The sequence below is a fragment of the Zootoca vivipara genome, chromosome Z (genome assembly GCF_963506605.1).
Source record: "Zootoca vivipara chromosome Z, rZooViv1.1, whole genome shotgun sequence".
Classification (NCBI taxonomy): domain Eukaryota; kingdom Metazoa; phylum Chordata; class Lepidosauria; order Squamata; family Lacertidae; genus Zootoca; species Zootoca vivipara.
Window position 1 is genome coordinate 2,670,303 of NC_083294.1, and position 23,993 is coordinate 2,694,295.

General features: G+C 47.5%; 1 protein-coding gene across 3 annotated transcripts in view; it reads right to left on the minus strand.

Annotated features, from left to right (window-relative positions):
• Window positions 1-23,121, minus strand: part of EEIG1 (estrogen-induced osteoclastogenesis regulator 1) — a 58,556-nt gene extending 35,435 nt beyond the window's left edge. For 2 of the 3 annotated variants that reach the window (XM_060270486.1, XM_060270484.1), the window contains exons 1-2: window positions 22,991-23,121; window positions 16,060-16,774 (exon numbers count right to left, since the gene is read on the minus strand). In XM_060270486.1, coding sequence (XP_060126469.1) covers window positions 16,060-16,205 — 146 coding nt within the window. In that variant the 5' untranslated portion in view covers window positions 16,206-16,774; window positions 22,991-23,121. Of the gene's footprint in view, window positions 1-16,059; window positions 16,775-22,955 lie in introns of all 3 variants that reach the window. The other variant, XM_060270485.1, reaches the window with a different exon arrangement.
• Window positions 23,122-23,993: the final 872 nt, after the last annotated feature.

The window sequence follows — 23,993 nt, forward strand, 5'->3', positions numbered from 1 at the left end:
GTGAAAAGGGTTGGGCTTTATTGCCTTTTGGTTGGTTTCATGTAAATAGCTGACCTATGTTCTCATTTCAAAGAGTTACCTTTAGACATTTGAATAGGAGCACATGTAGTTAAGAAGCAGATAAAACTGAGGTACGTCAGCCAAGAAGAACAACTGGTTGAGCAAACAAGAGTAGGTACAATTCTTCTTCTGTCAATGGTGACACACTATTAACAATGCGAAAAACTGAGTGCATACACAAGATCACAGGTTGTTATTTTGGATTTTGAGAACAGCTACAATTCCCTTGAAGATTGATAACACCATAAACATAGGTTGGAAACTACTTTATGAAACAAACGTATGCATACAAAACAAGTGTCTCTTTTCTGTCTAATCTCTTCATGAAAAAGATTGAGTGACAAGTGATAAACAGTAATCATGAGATCATGTTGTTATGCATTCTAGGACTAGTGCAAAGCTGCCAAGTCTCCCGTATTCCCCAGGAAACCCCCGTTTTTCCAGCCATTCCCAGCTGGAAAAACGGATTTTTTTGTTTTCCCCCGGTTTACTTACCGGCCGGGGGAGGCTCCTTCTGCGCATGTCTGGAGTCTCTGGACATGCGCAGAAGCGATTTCTGGCGCGGCAGCCATATCGGAACTGGGCGGAGTATGCTCGGAAGCGACTTCCGATGCTGCTCTGCCCAGTTCCAAAATGGCGGCAGCGCTACTTCCGGTCTGCGGATCCCTTATTTTTCCGGCAGGAACTTGGCACTGAAATGGAGACATGTGAACTCAACTATATTTGGCAAATAGGATAACATAATGAAATGGTGGGGAAAAGAGGTGATAGGTTTTTAAGATCAGTAGATGGAAAACTTATAGGCACATGTTTCGTAGTAGGAAAGGTCATTCTGGTTACTGTATTGGAATCTGACTTCTAGTATTAATATTTTCCTGAGAAGCAAAGGGCTACTGTTGGAAGCTCAACTCAGAAACTGACTTACTGTTTAAATAATTGAGGACAGCAAAAGTCGGAGTTGTTTTTTTTTAGTCGTTTAGTCGTGTCCGACTCTTCGTGACCCCAAAGTCGGGGTAGAGGGCGGTGAAAACCATTCAAGCTTCAATGCTCTCCACTGTCCAGTACCAGGTACAGCTGTGCTTACAAGCTACCTAGGAGCATCTGGGTGGAGACAGGCCTGGTTCACACATCACTTTAAACCAGCCAGGTTTCACCATGGTTTAAGATGGAAGTGCAGAGTGCTTCTCTTAAAGAAATTTCTTAAAGAAATGGGAGTGCCTGATCACCTCATCTGTCTCCAGGGGTCAGCAAACCTTTTCAGCAGGGGGGCGATTCACTGTCCCTCAGACCTTGTGGGGGGGCCGGACCATATGGGGGGGGGGATGAACGAATTCCTATGCCCCACAAATAGCCCAGAGATGCATTTTAAATAAAAGGACACATTCTACTCATGTAAAAACACCTAGAAGGCCCCACAAATAACCCAGTGGTGCATTTTAAATAAAAGGACACATTCTACTCATGTAAAAACATGCTGATTCCCAGACTGTCCGCGGGCCGGATTTAGAAGGCGATTGGGCCGCATCTGGCCCCTAGTTTGGGGACCCCTGCTCTCCTTTCTCCTCCCGTACTCCTTTAAAAATTTGTTTCCAGACCTCAGATTCTGAACTAACATATTGGTTCCATTTTTATTTTGCTTTTTACAGGCATGGTGAGGTGCAGTCCATTTTCACTTTCAGATTCACTAAAACAGAGTAAAAACCTCTCCGGGGGAAAAAAGAGGATGCCCAGAGCTGGTACCTTTACTACGGTAGTACCAGTATCTTCATTCTACATAGTTTCCAATTCACTCTTCGGATCTGCAAATAAATTGAAGCCTAATAGAGCTATACACGAATAATATACTGTAAGCCTAAATTCAGTCCAGCAGTGAACTTTACCCTTGCTTTTTATCTCCAAAGCTGCACCACCTTTAAGCTTAAGACAAGAAATGACAACATCTACATTACATAAGAGCTATAAAAATAGCCCTGATTAAACAGTAGGTCCACACCCCAACATGTATGGACAAGTCCTATCAAAGCAACACTACCAGGTGCTATCAAGTCCACAAAGAAACAAGACCACCATCACAATCAAATAATGTTCTGCCTCTGAATACCAGTTGCTGGGAATCCCAGGTAGGGACAGCCCTGTAGCTTAAAAAAAAAAAAAACCAACCAGCTCACCTCCAGCTTGCATTAGGCAACTTAGAGCAGTGTTTCCCAACCAGTGTGCCTCCAGATGTTTTGGGACTACAACTCCCATCATTCCTGACCACTGGTCTTGCTAGCTAGGAATGATGGGAGTTGTAGTCCCAAAACATATGGAGGCACACTGGTTGGGAAACACTGACTTAGAGGTGCAGGCTCCATTATACCCCCACCACCACCACCAAGGCAGCCATAGCCTTGACATGGGGCTTTGGTGGGCTCAGCCAGGCAGTGCAAGGACTCTCTGATGCTGCTGCCGGGTCCAGCGCTTGCCAGCAACCTCAGGTAGTCCTGCCTTGCGGACTTCACCCAGCAGGGTGGCTAGGAGCCCCGAGATCCCTGTTCATGCACAAGCAACAGGGACTTCAGGTCTCCTGCCCCCAGCTAACCTTGCAGAAGCACCCCAATGTTTCCTGGGCTCCTGGATCACTGCAGATGGTGACAGCAGTCCCGAAATTAAAAGACGCCTGCTTCTTGGGAGAAAAGCAATGACAAACCTAGACAACATCTTAAAAAGCAGAGACATCACCTTGCCAACAAAGGTCCGTATAGTTCAAGCTATGGTTTTCCCAGAAGTGATGTATGGAAGTGAGAACTGGACCATCAAGAAGGCTGATCGCGGAAGAATTGATGCTTTTGAATTTTGGTGCTGGAGGAGACTCTTGAGAGTCCCATGGACTGCAAGAAGATCAAACCTATCTATTCTGAAGGAAATCAGCCCTGAGTGCTCACTGGAAGGACAGATCATGAAGCTGAGGCTCCAATACTTTGGCCACCTCATGAGAAGACTCCCTGGAAAAGACCCTGATGTTGGGGATTGGGATCAGCTGCATTGGCCCCAGCCCATGAGGCGCTGGGGTGAAAGCGCCTCAGCTCCCATGGTGAGAGCTGACACAGTTTCATCCCACGCCTCGCTGGCTGGGGCCAATACAACTTCTTTCAACATCATCTGGTACGCAGGCTGAGACCCTACCTGCCTGCAGACTGTCTCGCCAGAGTGGTGCATGCTCTGGTTATCTCCCGCTTGGACTACAGCAATGCGCTCTACGTGGGGCTACCTTTGAAGGTGACCCGGAAACTACAACTAATCCAGAACGCGGCAGCTAGACTGGTGACTGGGAAACACCATCAAAGCATTCTTGACATATAGCTGTCATTCTTGACATGAGGCTCCTTCAGGAAGTGATAAAATGGGATATCAAATCCAAACTCTTCTTCTTCTTCTTTCTACCCTGTGGGCTATAAGACGAGGTGCTGCTCCTTTTGCTTAAAGACCTCCAAAGAAGGAGACTCCACCCCACTCCTTGGTAGCAAATTCTACTGCTGAACAGCTCTTACTGTCAGGAACTTCTTCCTAATGTTGAGGTGGAATCTTCTTTCTTGTAGTTTGAATCCATTGCTCCGTGTCCGCTTCTCTGGAGCAGCAGAAAACAACCTTTCTCCCTCCTCTATATGACATCCTTTGATATCTTTGAACATGGCTATCTTATCACCCCTTCACCATTAAAAGACGCCTGCTTCTTGGGAGAAAAGCAATGACAAACCTAGACAGCATCTTCAAAAGCAGAGACATCACCTTGCCGACAAAGGTCCGTATAGTTAAAGCTCTGTTTTTCCCAGTAGTGATGTATGGAAGTGAGAGCTGGACCATCAAGAAGGCTGATCCCCGAAAAACTGATGCTTTTGAATTTTTGTGCTGGAGGAGACTCTTGAGAGTCTCATGGGCTTCAAGAAGATCAAACCTATCTATTCTGAAGGAAATCAGCCCTGAGTGCTCACTGGAAGGACAGATGACAGATCCTGAAGCTGAGGCTACAATACTTTGGCCACCTTATGAGAAGAGAAGACTCCCTGGAAAGACCCTGATGCTGGGAAAGTTTGGGGGCACTAGGAGAAGAGGACGACAGAGGATGAGATGGTTGGACAGTGTTGTCTAAGCTACGAACATGAGTTTGACCAAACTGCGGGAGGCAGTGGAAGACAGGAGTGCCTGGCGTGCTCTGGTCCATGGGGTCACGAAGAGTCAGACACGACTAAACGACTAAACAACAAACAATGGGAAAGGATGCCAACCTGCCATTGCATCTTATCACCACCTCCTCCCTCCATCCCACAATGGTTGTGTACAGCTGAGTAGGAACAGTTGCATTTTGTGCCTCCACTGAAACCCTGGCAGCAGGATGATTATTCTTCTGCCAAACTTTAAAAGTGCTTGGCTAACAACATGCATTTGCTAGCTGTTAATCCCCAGTCAACTGCTGTTGCCTTGGGTTTCTGGTTTACTGCAAATAATTTTACAAAGCTAGACTTTCATCCACTTCTTAAGCAAAGTGTTAACTTCCCTCTGCAAGTGAGCATGTATCATATGCCTGCTGGACTCCTCCTAATGGTTGAACATATTTTTGCCTGGTACTGTTAGTCCCTGTCTGAGTTCTAAATCCTTCATTTTAGGGTTGGGAGTGCCAGTCTGATGTAGAATGACATATTCTCCTTGGACCCTGCTCCTGTTCCTGCAAGCTTGCTATTTGCCCATCTGCGTGTCGCGGCCATATCACTGGGCCGGCATTCTGAGCTAATCTCGATGTGGTACCATTCAGCAGGGCCCTGAATCTCATGTACTGGCTGGGTTTGAAAGACTGTTCTCGTTAGATAAAACAGTTATGCTTATGTTCACAAAATAAATAATCCAGTTTTTGTGAGTGAGGGAATGGTTCTGTCAGGGAGGTGGAGGAAATGAAATCTTTTTGTAGTGACTGTTTCTCTTTTCCTGTGCCTTCTCATGACCCTAGCTCCTCCATCAGATTGTGCTCAGAAAAATAAGTACAGTTATGACTCATATTTTCAGAAGGTTATTTCAGTTCATTAAACTCTTGAAACAGGGGAACTAGAGGATAAAGACTAAAATTTAAGTGAGGCAGTAGAACTTCTTAGTGGATTTCAGCACCCTGGCAAAGTAGGGTACTTAATCAATAAAATGGCAAGTGACAATGAAATGGCATAAATGGCAATGGAATAAATTAATACAGTGGTTGTTGTTGTTTAGTCGTTTAGTCGTGTCCGACTTTTCGTGACCCCATGGACCAGAGCACGCCAGGCACTCCTGTCTTCCACTGCCTCCCGCAGTTTGGTCAAACTCATGTTGGTAGCTGGGAAAGTTTGGGGACCCCTGCTTTAAAGCCATCAATAATAATAATAATAATAATAATAATAATAATAATAATAATATCATATCATAGTTTTTCTTGAATCTTTCAAAAATTGCCCTGCTGGATCTCACCAAAAGATCCAGTCCAGAGATTTGTTTCCCAACCAAGGCCAGCCAGATGCCTTGGGCAGTTACATAGCCATCTCCTGCTTTGTAACTTTTCTCTCTGTATGTATGTGTGTGGTAACTGGAAAAAGACAGTATTCCTGGCAATTAAGATTTTAGTTTTAGCCACCATCACCACAGGCTAATAAAGCTATGGTAGACTCATTCATTGAATATTATTTAAATCATCTAAGTAGCTATCTATTGCTAGTAGCCATCACAATTCGTGCTGTAACAAATTAAATGGCATGACCCTGTCAAATAAAGTATTTTATAATAATAATAATAATGTATTATTATTATTATTATTATTATTTATACCCCACCCATCTGGCTGGGTTTCCCCAGCCACTCTGGGCAGCTTCCAACTGAATATTAAAAACAGCACAGCATCAAACATTAAAAACTTCCCTAAACAGGGCTGCCTTCAGTTGTCTTCTAAATGTAAAATAGTTGTTTATTGCCTTGACATCTGCTGGGAGGGCGTTCCACAGGGCGGGTGCCGAGAAGGCCCTCTGTCTGGTTCCCTGTAACCGCCAGAAGGCCCTCGGTGGGGGTGGAGACGCTCCTTCAGGTATACAGGACCGAGGCCGTTGAGGGCTTTAAAGGTCAGCACCGACACTTTGAAATGTGCTGGGAAACGTACTGGGGGCCAATGTAGATCTTTCAAGACCGGTGTTATGTGGTCTTGGCGGCCTCTCCCAGTCACCAGTCTAGCTGCCGCATTCTGGATTAATTGCAGTTTCCGGGTCACCTTCAAAGGTAGCCCCACGTACAGCGCATTGCAGTAGTCCAAGCGGGAGATAACTAGAGCATGCACCACTCTGGCGAGACAGTCTGCAGGAAGGTAGGGTCTCAGCCTGCGTACCAGATGTAGTCAAGCACCATCTGGATGGTCACATATGTTAAATATGCATTATTAAAACAATGAATATGTTAAATAACTGGCTTACCATAATTCAGTACTGTACTATAATATTGTATTGCTCAGTGCACAGTTGCATAATCACAACATCTATTTATAAAATCTATCTTATTTGTAATGCAAAATAAAAAAATTCCTTCAGTAGCACCTTAAAGAACAGCTAAGTTTTTATTTTGGTATGAGCTTTCGTTTGCATGCACACTTCTTCAGATACACTGGAAACAGATGTTTGTAATGCTTCCTCAAGTCTAGGTTGTTCCCTAGAAATAAAAAACAACAACAACCCCTACCTCCAACAACAAATAACCAGGCACGATTCCTATTTATTTAAAGAAAGAGTTTTTTAAAACAAATCTTAAGAACTTCACAGATATGTCTGTAGACAAGTTGTAGAGATGTCTGACATGTTTGCACCTGCAATTTCTGAAGTGATTTAAGGTTGAAGATTCCCAAGTTCTTAATATGAGCAATGCCACTATATATTAATTGAGTCAGTGAATGTAGCTTGTCTTTCTAAATCATAATCCTTCCAGTCTCTTTGGCTGGGTGTATGCACCTCATGAAGCTAGATGATGACACAGCGCTGTTCTTATTCTCATTCCACTGCCTAATTATGAGTGAGTTTCCCTCCTGCGTTCCCTCTTGTGAGCTGACTTATGGGGAGAGGAGGAGAGGGTAAAAGGAGTTGTTTTCTGGCTCCTGCCTTCCACTGGAATTTCTACCCTTCTAGATCAAGGGAAGTAATAGTACCACTGTATTCTGCTCTGGTCAGACCTCACCTGGAGTACTGTGTCCAGTTCTGGGCACTACAGTTCAAGAAGGATACTGACAAGCTGGAACGTGTCCAGAAGAGGGCAACCAAAATGGTCAAAGGCCTGGAAACGATGCCTTATGAGGAACGGCTTAGGGAGCTGGAGAAGAGAAGGTTAAGGGGGAATATGATAGCCATGTTCAAATATATCAAAGGATGCCATATAGAGGAGGGAGAAAGGTTGTTTTCTGCTGCTCCAGAGAAGCGGACACGGAGCAATGGATTCAAGCTACAAGAAAGAAGATTCCACCTCAACATTAGGAAGAAGTTCCTGACAGTAAGAGCTGTTCGGCAGTGGAATTTGCTACCAAGGAGTGTAGTGGAGTCTCCTTCTTTGGAGGTCTTTAAGCAAAAGGAGTAGCACCTCATCTTATAGCCCACAGGGTAGAAAGAAGAAGAAGAAGAGTTTGGATTTGATATCCCATTTTATCACTACCTGAAGGAGCCTCAACGCGGCTGACATTCTCCTTTCCCTTCCTCCCCCACAACAAGCAATCTGTGAGGTGAGTGGGACAGACTTCAAAGAAGGTCACCATTCTTAACCACTACAGCACACTGGCTTTGCTTAAGGCACTATGCGTGTCAGCACTGACATGCATAGCCATTTTCGGTGACACACGGCCGCATGCCGAGACCTCACTTCCGGCTGGCGGCGTAATGCTGCAGGTGACGCATCTCTGGGGGCCTTGTGGACTTCCGGCGAGGCAAGATGGCGGTCGGCACAGAGCCACGAAGCTCCTGAAAGTGACCAGCGCTGCAGGAGCTGCCAGACGGGCTCCAGAGCCACTGAAACCGCCACCACCCGGACACTAGGGGCCACCAGTGCAGCAACCGGGGAGCTGCTGGACCCCACCCCCACCCCGCGAACCTGATGGACGGCCTCAAGGCACTCCGGAGGAGGAAAAAGGAAGCCCCGGGCCCGCTTCCGCCACCGCCACAAAAAGGAGGGAGAAAAGAAGGGAAACAAGGCAAAGGAGAACAGGGGTCCGCTCACTCCGTTTCTGTCCCTGTCACCCCCGCCTCAAGGGTGAGGAGGGTGCCCTTGGAGGAGGGAGAGGAACCCCGACCCCGACCTTGTTGCTGCCACCGCTGCCACCTCGCCACCATCCTGGGAAGAGAGAAGAGACACCCAAGTAAGCTGAAACCCCTTCCCTGTTGCCCTGCCGCCGCACAAGCATTGCCAAGTGAGGGGAGAGGTGGGCTGAAGAGGGCCACGAGGAGGCACAGCCCAGCCCGAGCCCACCTCCCCAGCAGCAGACCTGTTGGAGGAAGACCTGAGCCCAGAGTCCCACTGGGAAAGACCTCTGGGTTTTGCCTTATTTCCCCCCCCTTTTAATTTTTTTTTTAAAAAATTAAATATTTTTTCCCTCCCCCCCCTTTTTAAGGAGAAACAAGTATACATTTTTGTTATTTAAACTATAAATATCACAAAATTATGGGGTTTTTTCTCAAAGTGACACACCAACCAAGTTATGCTTGGTTTTTTGGCGAATTTTGACACACCAAGCTCAAAAGGTTGCCAATCACTAGCTTAAGGGAACAACCATTTGCAGTGGTTTCCGTTTGCTCAGATGACACAGGTGCAAAAACCACAGCCTGGAGAGATGAACATCATGATGAAAATGAGGTACGCCGAGAAGAAAATGCAACTCATATCTACCGAAGGAACACTGTCTCTAGGACACATTTATGTTGCCTGCTCTGCTGCTCCCTTTCACATAGTTTCCCCCACTTCCCACTCTTCGCTGAAAAGTGTTCTCTCAGAAGCTAGTGCCATCTGGACCTCCTCCCTGCCAAACTGGTTTTCAACATTCCACTGGAAAGAGTCCATAGCTATTGTCTTGCTTATACTGCTAGATGTTTGTTGGGAGGCAGTGCGCACAGTCACATGTGTGATTGATACAACTTTCTGTTCAAGTTACTTCTCAATGTTAAACTGTTACTACCCTGTTTCGCCTTTTTTAATACGTAGTCATAAAGCAAGCCATGGCAGGGTTTTGAAGCATTTGAGAAATATCAGACATACCCCGAAAATAAGCCATGCTTCCGCGCCGTGGAAACCACCTCCACTCACAGAGTCACTCCATGCGGCCGGCACTGCAGGAGCGCGATCAGCTGGGAAGCGGCACTCCAAGAGCTCCGCTTAACAGCTGATTGCACTCCCGCCTTGCTGGCTGCATCTCCGCACTCCGCCTTCTCGTCCACCGCCGTCCCTGCCGCTTCCATGCTTGCCGCCACCGCTGGGCTCACTGCTTCTTCCTTGCCTGGCCCGGCCAAGGAGCTTGGAGCACTCTGCAGCAGCGGGCCGAGTGCCTGAGCCAGCTGCCTCCGCCTGGCCCGGCCAAGGACGCCTGCCGCCCCACCACCTGGAACCGGTAGCTGCTGCAGCGCCGAGCACTCAAGAGAGCCCAGCAGCGCCCTGAGCCATAAAAACCGTACCATATTTTTTTAAAAATAAGACATCCCACCGAAAGTAAGCCACCCTGTGTTTTTTGGAGGAAAAAAGTTATAAGACGGTGTCTTAAAAAAGGGGAAACACGGTACTTCTGATATTGGATGTGATAGGGGAAACTATTGTGTAAAACTGACTTCCTAATTTAGTAAGACTGGGATGGGATGTGCAAGAAATACCTCCGTTTCCTTGATGAAACTTCCGTACGTTTACCGTGTTTTCCCGAAAATAAGACATAAAATAAGCTGTCGCAGGATTTCTAAGCATATATTGCAGAAATGCTTAGAAATGCTTAGACATGGACACGGCGCCTCCTGGCAACAGCTCGCTGCCCCCCGCCATGCCGGGCTGCGCCCGGAGCCCTTCCCGCTGGAATAATACACCCCCCGAAAATAAGCCATAGCGTGTCTTCTTGAGTAGGTTGGGTCATAAATTTTTTTTTGTGAAAATGTTTCCTCCCTTGATCTTATCTCAGGCGTATGGTGTAAACACAGCGCCAGTGCCGCCACAGCCGAGCTTGGGGAGGAGGAGGAGGTGGCGTTGGCCCGAGCGGCAGCGGCGGTGGCTGCGAGGGAGCATCCCGCCCTCGCCTCTCCAAGGCCTCCTCGCTTGGGCAGCTCGTTCTGCAGCGGCTGCGAGGAAGCAGGCAGGAGGAGGAGGAGAGGACGCCGCCGTTTCCAAGGCCCAGCCCCGCATGACGCGCCGGCTCTGAGGGGCAGGCGGAGGGCAGGGCCGCCCTGGGCCAGAAGGAAGGGAGAGCGCAGCGGAGTGCCAGGCCTGGCAGGGCTGCCTCCTCCTCCGCCACGAGGGGCTCCTCCGCCGCCTGCTTCCCCCAGCAACTGCCGTCTGTGAGGGGAAGGGCCAGGACGGATGAAGACCCTCAGTGCTTGCTCTTGTTTTAAAGCCGGGGCTCACTCGAGGGCTTGTTTTTAGTATTAAAAAAAGAGAGACAAGTTGCCTCTGAGCGTGGACAAAATTCCCCTCGTGCCTCGCTTCGTGAGGGTCACAGCCAGTCCCCCTCGTTGCATCGCTTTGGGAAAGGGGCTCCCTGACTGACCCCCATGTGGCAAGAAAAGTGAATTCTTTGGGCTCCTCACATCCCAAATAAAACTTCGCTTCGTTTTTAATGCTGTGACATCATTACTTCAAAGTACAGGTGCGGTCTCTCTTTTTTTAAATAGCTCAGTAAATCACCCCACTGAAATCTACCCATTTCCCACTCTAACCAGCCAAATCTCTATAAGGATTTTATAGCCCCATGATGGTAAATATGTAACTGATGGGTTTTTGAGCAGTCGTTTTAAATTATGATCCATAGCAGCAGGGAAAGCTATGAATGTGCAGTAAAAGATAGGATATTTAGCTTTACAGTATTTGCCCCTTTTTGTTTTCAAAAACAATATTTTCTTTTAAGAGAAATTGTTCACCATGCACTGAAGCTCACTTAAAAACACCACTGAAATATTGTGATCGTTCATATATTGATTTTAGCTGGATCAATTGTTTTTTATTTTATTTTTGTTTTTTGTTTTTCTACTTTTTTATTTTTTCTACTTTTTTATTTATTTCTATTTTTTATTTCTATTTTTCTATTTTATTTTTTATTAATAGGGGGGGGCAGAAGGTGATCTCGCCTAGGGCGCAAAAAACCCTAGTACCGGCCCTGAGCGCATTGCAGTAGCCCAAGCAGGAGATAACCAGAGCATGCACCACTCTGGTGAGACAGTCTGCAGGCAGGTAGGGTCTCAGTCTGCATACCAGATGGAGCTGATAGACAACTGCCCTGGACACAGAATTGACCTGCGCCTCCATGGACAGCTGTGAGTCCAGAATGACTCCCAGGCTGCGCACCTGGTCCTTCAGGGGCACAGTTACCCCATTCAAGACCAGGGAGTCCTCCACACCTGCCCGCCTCCTGTCCCCCACAAACAGTACTTCTGTCTTGTCAGGATTCAATCTCAATCTGTTAGCCACCATCCATCCTCCAACCGCCTCCAGGCACTCACACAGGACATTCACCGCCTTCACTGGCTCTGATTTGAAAGAGAGGTAGAGCTGGGTATCATCCACATACTTGAGCTCTTATAGAGGTTGCAGAGTCCAGTGGACAAGACATCAAAATGTGAAGCTTAGTGGAAAGGAAACAGGTTTCCACACACTTTCTCATAAAGGGCAGGCTGCCCATGGGTGGATTGGTGATCAGACTGCATACCCTATTGCCAGTTTTTCCACTTTACTAGTTTATGAGTAACCATGCTGGTAAAGAGAAAAATGCATGCATCTGGATTAAATTAGAGGCAGTTTCTCTGCAGGAACACATCTGTGATCTGCAACAATCACATGCTTAGAGGACTGCTGAAATTCAGCCAGGGAAAAAAAGAGTTTAGCAGCAGCAGCAACAGCAGCAGCAGCAGCAGCACCGGAACAGACAAACACCAGAACTACACCACTGAATCCAAGGTCAACAAGGAGGCATTACTTGCAAGCAAATTACCTAGATTCTTATTTTGTTGGGGAGAGGGGGAATTAATTTCTTACTCTTCCCAATCTTTCACACACTTCAAATTCCAGAGATAAGCCTCTTTCACCCAAAACAATAGGTAAAACTAAAGGGGGAGGGTGATGGTCAGGCAGCACTTATGAAGAACTCAACCCTTAAACTAAAGGGCTTCTAGATTTGGAGGGGAAAGAATCTGGCCTCTGCACAGTACAAGGGGGTGGAACATCTTCCAAAAAGAATCAGCAAAGAGAAAAACACTTTAGTAGTTAAGTTTGCTCATCTCCTTGAACACCTATATCAGGCATCCCCAAACTTCGGCCCTCCAGATATTTTGGACTACAATTCCCATCATCCCTGACCATTGGTCCTCTTAGATAGAGATCATGGGAGTGTAGGCCAAAACATCTGGAGGGCCGCAGTTTGGGGATGCCTGACCTATATGGACTACCCTGCTGAGCGCCTGAGGGCCCTGTTCCTGCCTCTTTCCACCTGGCCCAGGGCAGGGCCTGACAGGCCTCTGAACAGCAGAGACGGTTATTTTTAAAAAATGTTTTAAAATCATTCTTTTACCCTTTTAAATTCTTTTTATCGTTGGATGTGGGATACAGTAAACGTTTAGTTGGGGTTAGGGATTTGTTTAATTTTAGTAAGATTGTAACTTTTTATTATTTTTAGTTTCTATTGTTTTATTGGTTTTTCGTATAGGTTGTATTCTGTTTTTAAGGGGTGGGGTCAGGGCTGCCTGGGAGTGGGCCCCAGCCAACAGAATGGTTGGGGCAGGTTCCATGGGGGGGGGGGGTTTGCACTGGGACACCCAATCTCAGTGATCACGGGTAGGAGGAAGAGTTACGCTAAGACCAGCCCATGTCATTACAGACGAAGCAGATTTAGTCGCTGTTTGAGGACTATCCTGCCTCCGGGTCCGGTCTTGAACGGATGGATACTGGAATCAGCAAGGGAGACCCACATGACCTGAAGGTGCTGCTGTGCAATGCCAGGTCAATGATTCATAAGACCACTGTCATCCATGACTTGAGTGTGGATGGAGGACTTGATCTGGCATGTGTGACAGAGATTTGGTTGGATGAAGCAGATGGGCCTGTCCTTGCCACCAGGTTTCCTCTTACGCACAGCAGCCCAGGTCATGTGGGTGGGGAGAGGGGTTGCAGTGATTTTTAGGCATACCTGCCAAGTTCCTGCCGGAAAAATAGGGGATCGGCAGACCGGAAGTAGCGCTGCCGCCATTTTGGAACTGGGCAGAGCAGCATCGAAAGTCGCCGCCCAGTTCCAAAATGGCCGCCACGCCAGAAATCGCTTCTGCGCATGTCCGGAGACTCCAGACATGTGCAGAAGGAGCCTCCCCCGGCTGGTAAGTAAACCGGGAAAAAACAAAAAAATTCATTTTTCCAGGTGGGAACGGCAGGTGTGGAGGACTCCCTGGTCCTGAATGGGGTAACTGTGCCCCTGAAGGACCAGGTGCACAGCCCGGGAGTCATTTTGGACTCACAGCTGTCCATGGAGGCGCAGGTCAATTCTGTGTCCAGGGCAGCTGTTTATCAGCTCCATCTGGTACGCAGGCTGAGACCCTACCTGCCTGCGGACTGTCTCGCCAGAGTGGTGCATGCTCTGGTTATCTCCCGCTTGGACTACTGCAATGCACTCTACGTGGGGCTACCTTTGAAGGTGACCCAGAAACTACAACTAATCCAGAATGCGGCAGCTAGACTGGTGACTGGGAGCGGCCGCCAAGACCACATAACACCACTCCTGAAAGACCTACATTGGCTCCCAGTACATTTCTGGGCACAATTCAAAGTGTTGGTGCTGAGCCTTGAAACCCTAAACAGCCTCGGCCCTGAAGGAGCGTCTCCACTCTCATCGTTCTGTCCAGACACTGAGGTCCAGCGCCAAGGGCCTTCTGGCACTTCTCTCACTGCGAGAAGAAAGTTACAGGGACCAGGCAGAGGACTTTCTTGGTGGTGGTGCCCGCTCTGTGGAATGCCCTCCCACCAGATGTCAAAGAAATAAACAACTATCTGACTTTTAGAAAACATCTGAAGGTAGCCCTGTTTAGAGAAGCTTTTAATATTTGATGAATTATTGTATTTTTATATTTTGCTGAAAGCTGCCCAGAGTGGCTGGGGAAACCCAGCCAGATTGGCAGGGTAGAAATAATAATAATAATAATAATAATAATAATAATAATAATAATAATGAATAGACAAAAAAACTTTGGCTTCGTGCTGCTTTTTAAAAAGAAAGCCACACAAAAATTAATTTTGTCTCTTCCTAGAGACCTACCTGCTTTTGTACAAGTACAAGCAAAGCTTCTAAAATCTCCTGCCATGAGTTACAGAACAAGGCAGTTCACGAGCAAGTCCAGGATTGTTTTGGAATTTGTTTTGGCACAATGCTAGGCAATAATCAATCTGCACACAGCCAAGAACAAAAGCAACATTTGATTAGCAGTTACTGAAAGACAGGGCAGTTGCCTTTTAGAGAAGAGAGAAAATAGTCCTACAAATTAAATGGTTTTTAAAAAGGGACTCCCTCCATGGAACCAGACCTGCATTAGTTTAATTTATGATACAGCATGTTGGTCTATTAATGAATGTAAAACAACAAGAAAAGAGAACAACAGAGCATCTAAAGCTGTGATTTTTCAAACAGATTCTCAAGTATCACCTACTTTGCAACCTAGAATCAGCTCAACAAGGGAGCAAAGAGGAAGGATATGCAGAACTATCTTCCCCAAATCTCAATTTCCTTACTGAGTATCAATAATAATAATAATAATAATAATTTTATTTATACCCCAACCTTCCCAGTCAAGACCGGGCTCAGGGCGGCTAACAACAAAAATATCAATGCAAGTATAAAAGAAACAATTCAATTAAAATGCAAATTAATACAATGTTAAAATTCCATTTTAAAATTAAAAATCTACAAGTAAGATAAAACCATTATAAGACAAAACCTTAGGGGAGGGTAACACTGGGGTCAGACTGAGTCAGTCCAAAGGCCGAGCAGAACAGCTCTGTCTTGCAGGCCCTACGAAAAGATGACAAATCCCGCAGGGCTCTAGTCTCCTGAGAGAGAGCATTCCACCAGGCCGGGGACAGTACTGAGAAGGCCCTGGTCCTGGTCGAGGCCAGCCTAACCACCTTGTGACTCGGGATCTCCAGTATGTTATTATTTGTGGACCTTAATGTCCTCTGCGGGGCATACCGGGAGGGGCGGTCCCATAGGTACAAGGGTCCTAAGCCACATAAGGCTTTAAAGGTCAAAACCAGCATCTTAAACCTGATACTGTACTCCACTGGGAGCCAGTGCAGCTGTTAAAGCACTGGATGAATGTGATCCCGTGGCTGGGACCCCGTAAGGAGTCTCACCGCGGCATTCTGCACCCACTGGAGTTTCTGGGTCCGTTTCAAGGGCAGCCCCGCGTAGAGCGAGTTACAATAATTAAGCCTAGAGGTGACCATCGCATGGATCACTGTGGCCAGGTCAGGTTAAGAAAGGTAGGGGACCAACTGCTTAATGCACACACTCATCACTAGGGTGGGGAAATGAAAAGTTTTTCGGATCACAAATGCTTTAGTTTGAAAAGTCTTGAAAAATGTGTACCCAACTTCTTGAAGAACCTCACACAGCAGGCCATCAGTGTCCACAGAACTTCATTTCCTCTCTCCCCCACCCACCATGCACACAGAAAGCATAAGGGGGGCACTAGACAAGGGGAAATAGCCCTAGTTGCTCAGTACAACAAATATCAAACAGGGAAGGCTGTTAAATGAAAAACTTCCTACCTGGAAGACAAAGTGGCAAAATCTCCTCCATCAAGAAGCCTAATTTTGCAGAACAGAACCCCATTCACAAAAGGAACAGCAGTCAGCTCCTCTAAAGTGAAATTGGTTTGAAATTTGAACTTCTTCTTCTTCATCAAGAAAGCCATGGGCAAATTCAAACAAGGCCAAAAAACACAGAGTCTAGAAACTCCCAATTTTTCAAGAAAAAAGAAAAAGAGCAAAAATATCTCTAGAGTGCAGCAGCTCCAAATATAAACAATAAAGAGTTTTCAAAAAAGGTGAAACCACAACATCAGTAATAAATCCCCAGTCAATCCAGTTTACAAAAATAAGAGCACAGAAATCTCAGTTCAAATGCAATGGCACCCTAGCTTTAAATGAAAAATCCTCTTCTCTCTTTGGTGGTCTGATCTGGCTATAGTATCATCGCTGGTGCAGACTTCAGGTAAGGAGGAGGGCAAGTGAAGTCTCTGGTTCATCTCCAAGGGTAGAGGGGGAAATCTAAGCTCCGGACCAGCAGGAGCTCCCTTGACTAGAGATTGTGGTGCTTGGCTGCTCTCAGAACTCCTCTTGAAAGTACTGCTAGTTTCTTTCTGAGCTGGTGCACAGCAGTGTCGACACGTCACAGTTCCAGCCTCCTCCCCTTGTGCAAAAGCTTCACGTGGGCAACTGGATCAGCAGCGTATGTTGTGGCTCCCACAGGTTTCTTGCAAGCCTATAGAAAAGGGAGAGAAGGGGTTAGTCTCAGCTTAGGATCCGCTAGTGTCAGTTCCTCCCTCTGCCCCCCAATCTAATTGTAGATAAATGAATATTCAAGTCTTACTTCATACCCTGTTTCCCCTTTTTTAATACGTAGTCATAAAGCAAGCCATGGCAGGGTTTTGAAGCATTTGAGAAACATAAGACATACCCCGAAAATAAGCCATACTTCCACGCTGTGCAAACCAACCAACCCCCCCAGGCACCTCCACTCACAGAGTCACTCCATGCAGCCGGCACTGCAGGAACGCGATCAGCTGCGAAGCGGCGCTCCAAAAGCTCCACTTAAAAGCTGATCGCGCTCCCACCTTGCTGGCTGCACCCCGGCGCTCCGCCTTCTCGTCCACCGCCGTCCCTGCCGCTTCCGTGCTTGCCGCCACCGCTGGGCTCACTGCTTCTTCCTTGCCTGGCCCGGCCAAGGAGCTTGGAGTGCCCTGCAGTGGCGGGCGGGCAGAGCGCCTGAGCCAGCGGCCTCCGCCTGGCCCGGCCAAGGATGCCTGCCGCCCCGCCACCCGGAACTGGTGGCTGCTGCAGCGCCGAGCACTCCAGAGAGCCCAGCAGCACCCGGAGCCAGCACCCTGAGCCGCAAAAACCGTACTGGTAATAAAAAAAATAAGACATCCCACCGAAAGTAAGCCACCCTGTGTTTTTTTGAGGAAAAAGTTAAAAAGTCTTTAAAAACGGGGAAACACGGGTATCTATCTACAAATAAATTCAAGATGCCTTCATCACCACCAAAACGCTATCCTTTACATGGCAAATGCTTCTGCAACCTTCTTGAATCGTTTTTATTTTTCTGTACTGTATACATAGAGGATTAGATCTTCAGCTTATCTTCAGCAAGCAGTCTCAGAAAAGGATGGATGCTCATGGGCACATTTGCATGTATGCATGCGTTCTCTCTCTCTCTCTCTCTCTCTCTCTCTCTCTCTCTCTCTCACACACACACACACACACACACACACACACACAGTCTTCCAGTGAAAAGGATGATCAAAAGAGATATAAGTACTGTAGTCCACAAATGGCTGCTAGATATCAGACAGTGGGGTATCAAGGATAGGCACTTTCCATCCACCACACCTCGCCTTTCATCCAGCTTCTCCACAAGAAGGAAGCACAAAACATGTCAAAGTAATGTGACCAAGGTTTTACAAAACATGGTTATGAGGCTTGCTTTTCCTAGGCCTTAAACCTGCCTTTACACCAGGGAGGGGTATAAGGCTCAGGGTTTGTTCAGCCCATTAACTCTTTGGAGAAGACAAAACAGATAACTGGCTATGGGCACAGTCAGTTTCAAAAGCAACTCAGATTAGAGTTAAAATGTAATAATGAGACAGTAATGAGACAATGAGCCTGCCAAAAGCCTCGGTTTACGCCAGAGGTCCCCAGACTACGGCCCCGGGGCCACATACGGCCCCCAAGGCTCTTTTATGCGGCCCCCGGGTACCCCCGCCTCCCGCTGCCGCCACCTGCTCTTACCAGCAGTGCAGCGCAGCTGCCGACTTCCGACCTGGAAAAGCGACAGAAATAGCTTGTGCGCGCGTCATTTCCAGTGTACTTCCAGGTCAGAGGAGGCTTCTGCACATGCGCACAAGCTATTTCCGGCACTTTCCAGGTTGGGCTCCCCCACCCTCCGGCCCACCATGCAATCGGCGCGGCAGGCAGCCGGCCCAAAGCCAGGTAAGTTTGGGGACCCCTGCTTTACGCTTACCTCCGTTTACGAATGCCTCCATTTATGAACGCCGCGGACCCGGAAGCGTTTACATCCGGGTTCCACGGCGCTCGGATGCACAGAAGCGATCTGCACAGCATGCGAAGAAGTGCCTTTGGCGAGCGAACGCCTCGGCGGGACAGATTGCGTTCGCAAACCGAGGTACCGCTGTATGAAATTATTTTTCAAGCCTACATGGCAGTTCTTGACATACTTCCAGCATCTTTTTCCTAACCCACTCTGCCTTGATGTATGCTTCTAAAGTTCAATGTCAAGAGTTCATACTGATCTGTAGTTACATATCTTGCCTACCGTGCTTCCCCCTTTTTAAGACTCCGTCTTATACCTTTTTTTACTCAAAAAAACACACGGTGTCTTATTTTCAGGGGATGTCTTGTACCTTAAGGCCTCCTCGGGAGGGGCCAGGCCGCCGTGCCGGGGTGCTGCCGGGGCGCTCAGCGCGGCGCTACAGCAGCCGCCAGTACCAGGCATTGAGGCGGCAGGCCGCTGGCTCGGCGCTCCGTCCGGCGCTGCAGGCTGCTCCGAGCACTTGGCGCTGCACAGCACTCCGCTCTGCAGCTGCCGGTTCCGGTGGCGGGACGGCAGGCCTCCTCGGGCAGGCAAAAAAAAAGAGAGGCTAGGCTGCTGGCTCGGGCAGCAGCAGCCGGTTCCAGGCCCCTCTGGCTGGCTGGGTCCCGCTGGCTGCCTTGGGCGCTCGGCGGTCTCGCTCTACACAGCATGGAGGTATGTCTTATTTTCAGGGTGTGTCTTATATTTCACTAATGCTAAAAAAAATGCTGCCATGGCTTACTTTCTGACTCCAGCTCCCTTAAGCCCCAGCCTGAATGACCAGTCTTCAGGAATGATGAAAGATAATAATAATAATAATTTATTTATACCCCGCCCAACTGGCCGGGCTCCCCCAGCCACACTGGGCGGCTTCCAACAAAATATTAAAATACGGAAAGCCATCAAATATTAAAAGCTTCCCTAAACAGGGCTGCCTTAAGATGCCTTCTAAAGATCTGGTAATTGTTATTCTCTTTGACCTCTGGTGGGAGGGCATTCCACAGGGCGGGTGCCACTACCGAGAAGGCTTCCTGCAGCCATCAGAACCCTTGATTTGATTTTCAAACATTTTGGAAGTCAAATGGACTTCCAGAATGGATTCCGTTCGACTTCCAAGGTACAACTATATTCTTAGACATGTTCTGGAGTAGCAGCTCTGTTGTAGTGCAATCCAAGTAGGGCTGGTGATATATCGATATATCATCCAAAACTGGTTTGAAGTCCATGCTGTGTTATCAGTTGCATTGCTTTTGACCTGGAAATATATCACAAATTATGACTGTGTGTGTGTTTTATGCAAAACTCATAATGTAGGAAAAACCCGTGAAGCCAGCCAATGCTTCTCTTGATTCCTGCAGCCCCTGTAAACTCTGCCAGCTCAGCTTTCCCCTGCCTCATGCAGGGGGCAGTGAATCACAAGAGCAGGCGCTGGCAAAAATCACGATGGAAGAAAAACCATGAAACCAGCTAATGCCTCTACATAGCTCCAGCCTTATTTCAGACATTGTGATGTATCAGTATATATTACAATGTTTAGCTGGTGGTATAGCGCAATGTTAAAAACCAGATAAATCTAAGACAAGTATATTTCAAAGTAAGCTCCAGAGTGTTCAACAGCCTTACTCCTAGGTAGCATTGCATAGGATTGCAGCGTTCTTACATTCCAGGAATTCTAAGGAGGAAGGTCACTTGGACACAGGGAGATTTATTTCCAAACACGCACAGAAGTGTACTGCTTAGGAGTGAGCACAGGAGTCCTGTCGCACCTTAAAGACCAACACAACTTACAAGAGTAAATCTTAAAGTGCAATTCATTCAAAAGCAACATTAACTTTAAAAAGTGTGGCATGACTATAATATTTGTGTGTCTGCAGGTACACGGAACTATATACATGTACAATATGTAATTAATTAATATATTTTTACACACTTTTTATTGCTGAAGCATATAAAGAGCAGACTACAGTAAAACAAAACAGGAAAGAATACACACATACACATCTCTAACTAAGTGATACAGCAATTCTCACTAAAAGGCTTGGGCATTTAGATACCAAGCTTCTATCAAAAGCTTAAAGGAGTCAGCACCAGACATTTCTGAGAAGGGAGAGAATTCCATAAACAGGGTGCCTGTACTATGAAGGCCCTCTCTCACGGTGCTACATATTGGATTTCAGTTAACTGTGGCAGAGTTTAGAGAGTCTTCCCTGTGGATCTTAAAGCTAGGGCATGTTTATACAGGAAAATTTGTTCTGTCAAGAACACAATACACATTTGTGGACACCACCACACATGTATCTTACCTGCACACACGAGGTATGTATGTATGGGTGGGTGGGTGTGTTGTATAAATACACACACATACACATGTAGGTGCATATGTACACACATCCACACACAAAAAAGTGTGTGTATGTAATTTAGATAAAGCTACACAGGTATAAGGGACGTGGGTGGCGCTGTGGGTTAAACCACAGAGCCTAGGGCTTGCCGATCAGAAGGTCACCGGTTCGAATCCCCGTGACGGGGTGAGCTCCCATTGCTCAGTCCCTGCTCCTGCCAACCTAGCAGTTTGAAAGCACATCAACGTGCAAGTAGATAAATAGGGAAGGTAAACGGCATTTCCATGTGCTGCTCTGGTTCGCCAGAAGCGGTTTTGTCATTGGCTCCCTCGGCCAATAATGCGAGATGAGCGCCCCAACCCCAGAGTCGGTCACGACTGGACCTAATGGTCAGGGGTCCGTTTACCTTTACCTTACACAGGTATATGTGTTTGTATCTACATTCTACAAAAACAACGTTGGATCCGGACTTCACCACACTGAGACTAAACCCCCTGAAATCAACAGAGCTGATGTTAGTCCAACCTAAGCCCCACTTATTTCAGTGCAGTCTGGCTCTAAGCTTGATCAAGCCTGATTCAACCCACAAATTAGACTACATACACAGCATACTTAAAGCACATTCTCAACTGCCAAAGCTACAATTTCCAGCACCTTTAAACTACACTTTGAGGGTTATTTGTGCAGGGTGAAGTGCTTTGAATGTATACAGCTTTACACACTTCCAGACTTAGGCTGTGCACGCAGCATATTTTAAAGCGCATTCTCTCCCTTTCCCACCCCTACAAAGGAATCGTGAGAACTGTAGTTTGCCCCTCGCAGGGCTTCAATTCCCAGCATACATAAACTACAGTTCCCAGGGTTATTTGGGTGTTCACATATGTGTGCGCTTTAGATGTATACAGCTTTATGCCCTTTCAAACTTAGGTTGCATACACACCATACATTTATAGCACATTCTCCCCATACCTAATAATAACAAGCATAGTCACCCCTCACAGAGCTACAAACAGCAACCATAAACTACATTTCCCATGATTCAGAGGAAATGTATACAGCTTGGCACAAAGTATGAATATGTTTCAAACGCTTCAGACTAGGCACCCCCAAACTGCGGCCCTCCAGATGTTTTGGCCTACAACTCCCATGATCCCTAGCTAACAGGACCAATGGTCAGGGATGATGGGAATTGTAGTCCAAAACATCTGGAGGGCCGAAGTTTGGGGATGCCTGGGTTACAGAAAGAAAGGTAGAAGAGGCAAGACAAGAGGAAGACCTTTATCTCCGCCAGAAGTTTCCTTGCATTAAGTTGTAGGAAATAAATACTGGCTGACTGAGCGAACCCAGGCATAGGCAGCCATGGCTCCCCAGATGTCTTGGAACTACAACTCCCATGATCCCTAGCTAACAGGACCAATGGTTGGGGATGATGGGAATTGTAGTCCAAAACATCTGGAGGGCCGAAGTTTGGGGGTGCCTGCTACAGACGCACGAGCCACCCGACGGGGAAATGAAAACCCCACTTCCCAGCCCCATAGAGGGGGTGGAAGAAGCAAAGAAATAAAAGCTGGTCTGAAAACTCTCCCACCCCCTCCGCTCGCCCCATACAGCCAGAGCCAAGCATCCCCAAACTGCGGCCCTCCAGGTGTTTTGGCCTACAACTCCCATGATCCCTAGCTAACAGGACCAGTGGTCGGGGAAGATGGGAATTGTAGTCCAAAACATCTGGAGGGCCGAAGTTTGGGGATTTCTGGCAAGAGCTGTGAGGAGCCCTTCACCCTTCATTTCCCCCTAGCCCACCCACCTGACCCCACCTGACCCTCAACCTCCCCCCACTCAGGCCCCTCTTCAAATAACGCGCGCCCCCCTCAAGGAGAAAGCTTTCCCCTCGCAGCCTCCTATTTTCTTTTTTAAAGGCCCTCCCCCCACTCCAAAAGACAGCTTGGCTCTCACCCCCCCACCACTATTTCTTCCGTGGGGAGAAGTATGCCCCCGCCTCACCCCGCTTTTACCTCACATCGCTACCCCGACCCCGACTCGCTCTCACCTCGCTCCTCCTCGGCGCTGGCACCGCTGCGCCGAATGCGCCCGCTGCGCCGACAGCGTAAGGCGAGGAGGCGGAAATGGAGGGAGGGGCGGGAGGAGCAGGAGCAGGAGCAGGAGGAGGAGGAGGAGGAGGAGGAGGCAACAGCCTGCGCTTGCGCAGTCAAGGCGTTCGCGCTCATTCGCGCTCTGGCTCTGTCGATAAATCGGGCACGAGAGCGAAGGGGAAGAGGAAGAAGCGCAGCCGCTCTCACAGGATTGGGCAGTGCTTTTCTCCGCCCCCTTCGCCACGGCCCAATGGAGAGAAGAAGGAAAAAAATGAAGGGGAAAGAAGTGCGGTTTCCAATTGGGCGCCGGAATGACATCAGCGGCGAAGGGATTGGAGGAGGGGTGCCTTCGCTCAAATGAAAGGGTCCGCCTCCTCTTCCCCTCCCCTCCCCCCAATACCTCAGGGTTTTATGGAAATGGCGGGAAAACTAGGCGTAACATCTGGAGGGCCGAAGTTTGGGGGTGCCTGTATTAAATTTATACTCCACTCTTCATCCGACACCGTATAAAAACACAAATATAAATATTTATTTTTGTAATGAACATCTCTCCTCCGAAGAGATGAATGTATCACTTAAGCATTTTATTTATTGGATTTTTATTTCCCACTTTTTTTCTCCAAAGGAGCTCAAGGGCCTAATCCAGCACTCTAACCCAGGCACACCCAAACTATGGCCCTCCAAGCACTGCACTCATAGAATCATAGAATCCTAGAGTTGGAAGAGACCACAAGGGCCATCCAGTCCAACCCCCTGCCAAGCAGGAAACACCATCAAAGCATTCTTGACATATGGCCGCCAAGCCTCCGCTTAAAGACCTCCAAAGAAGGAGACTCCACCACACTCCTTGGTAGCAAATTCCACTGCCAAACAGATCTTACTGTCAGGAAGTTCTTCCTAATGTTTAGGTGGAATCTTCTTTTTTGTAGTTTGAATCCATTGCTCCGTGTCCGCTTCTCT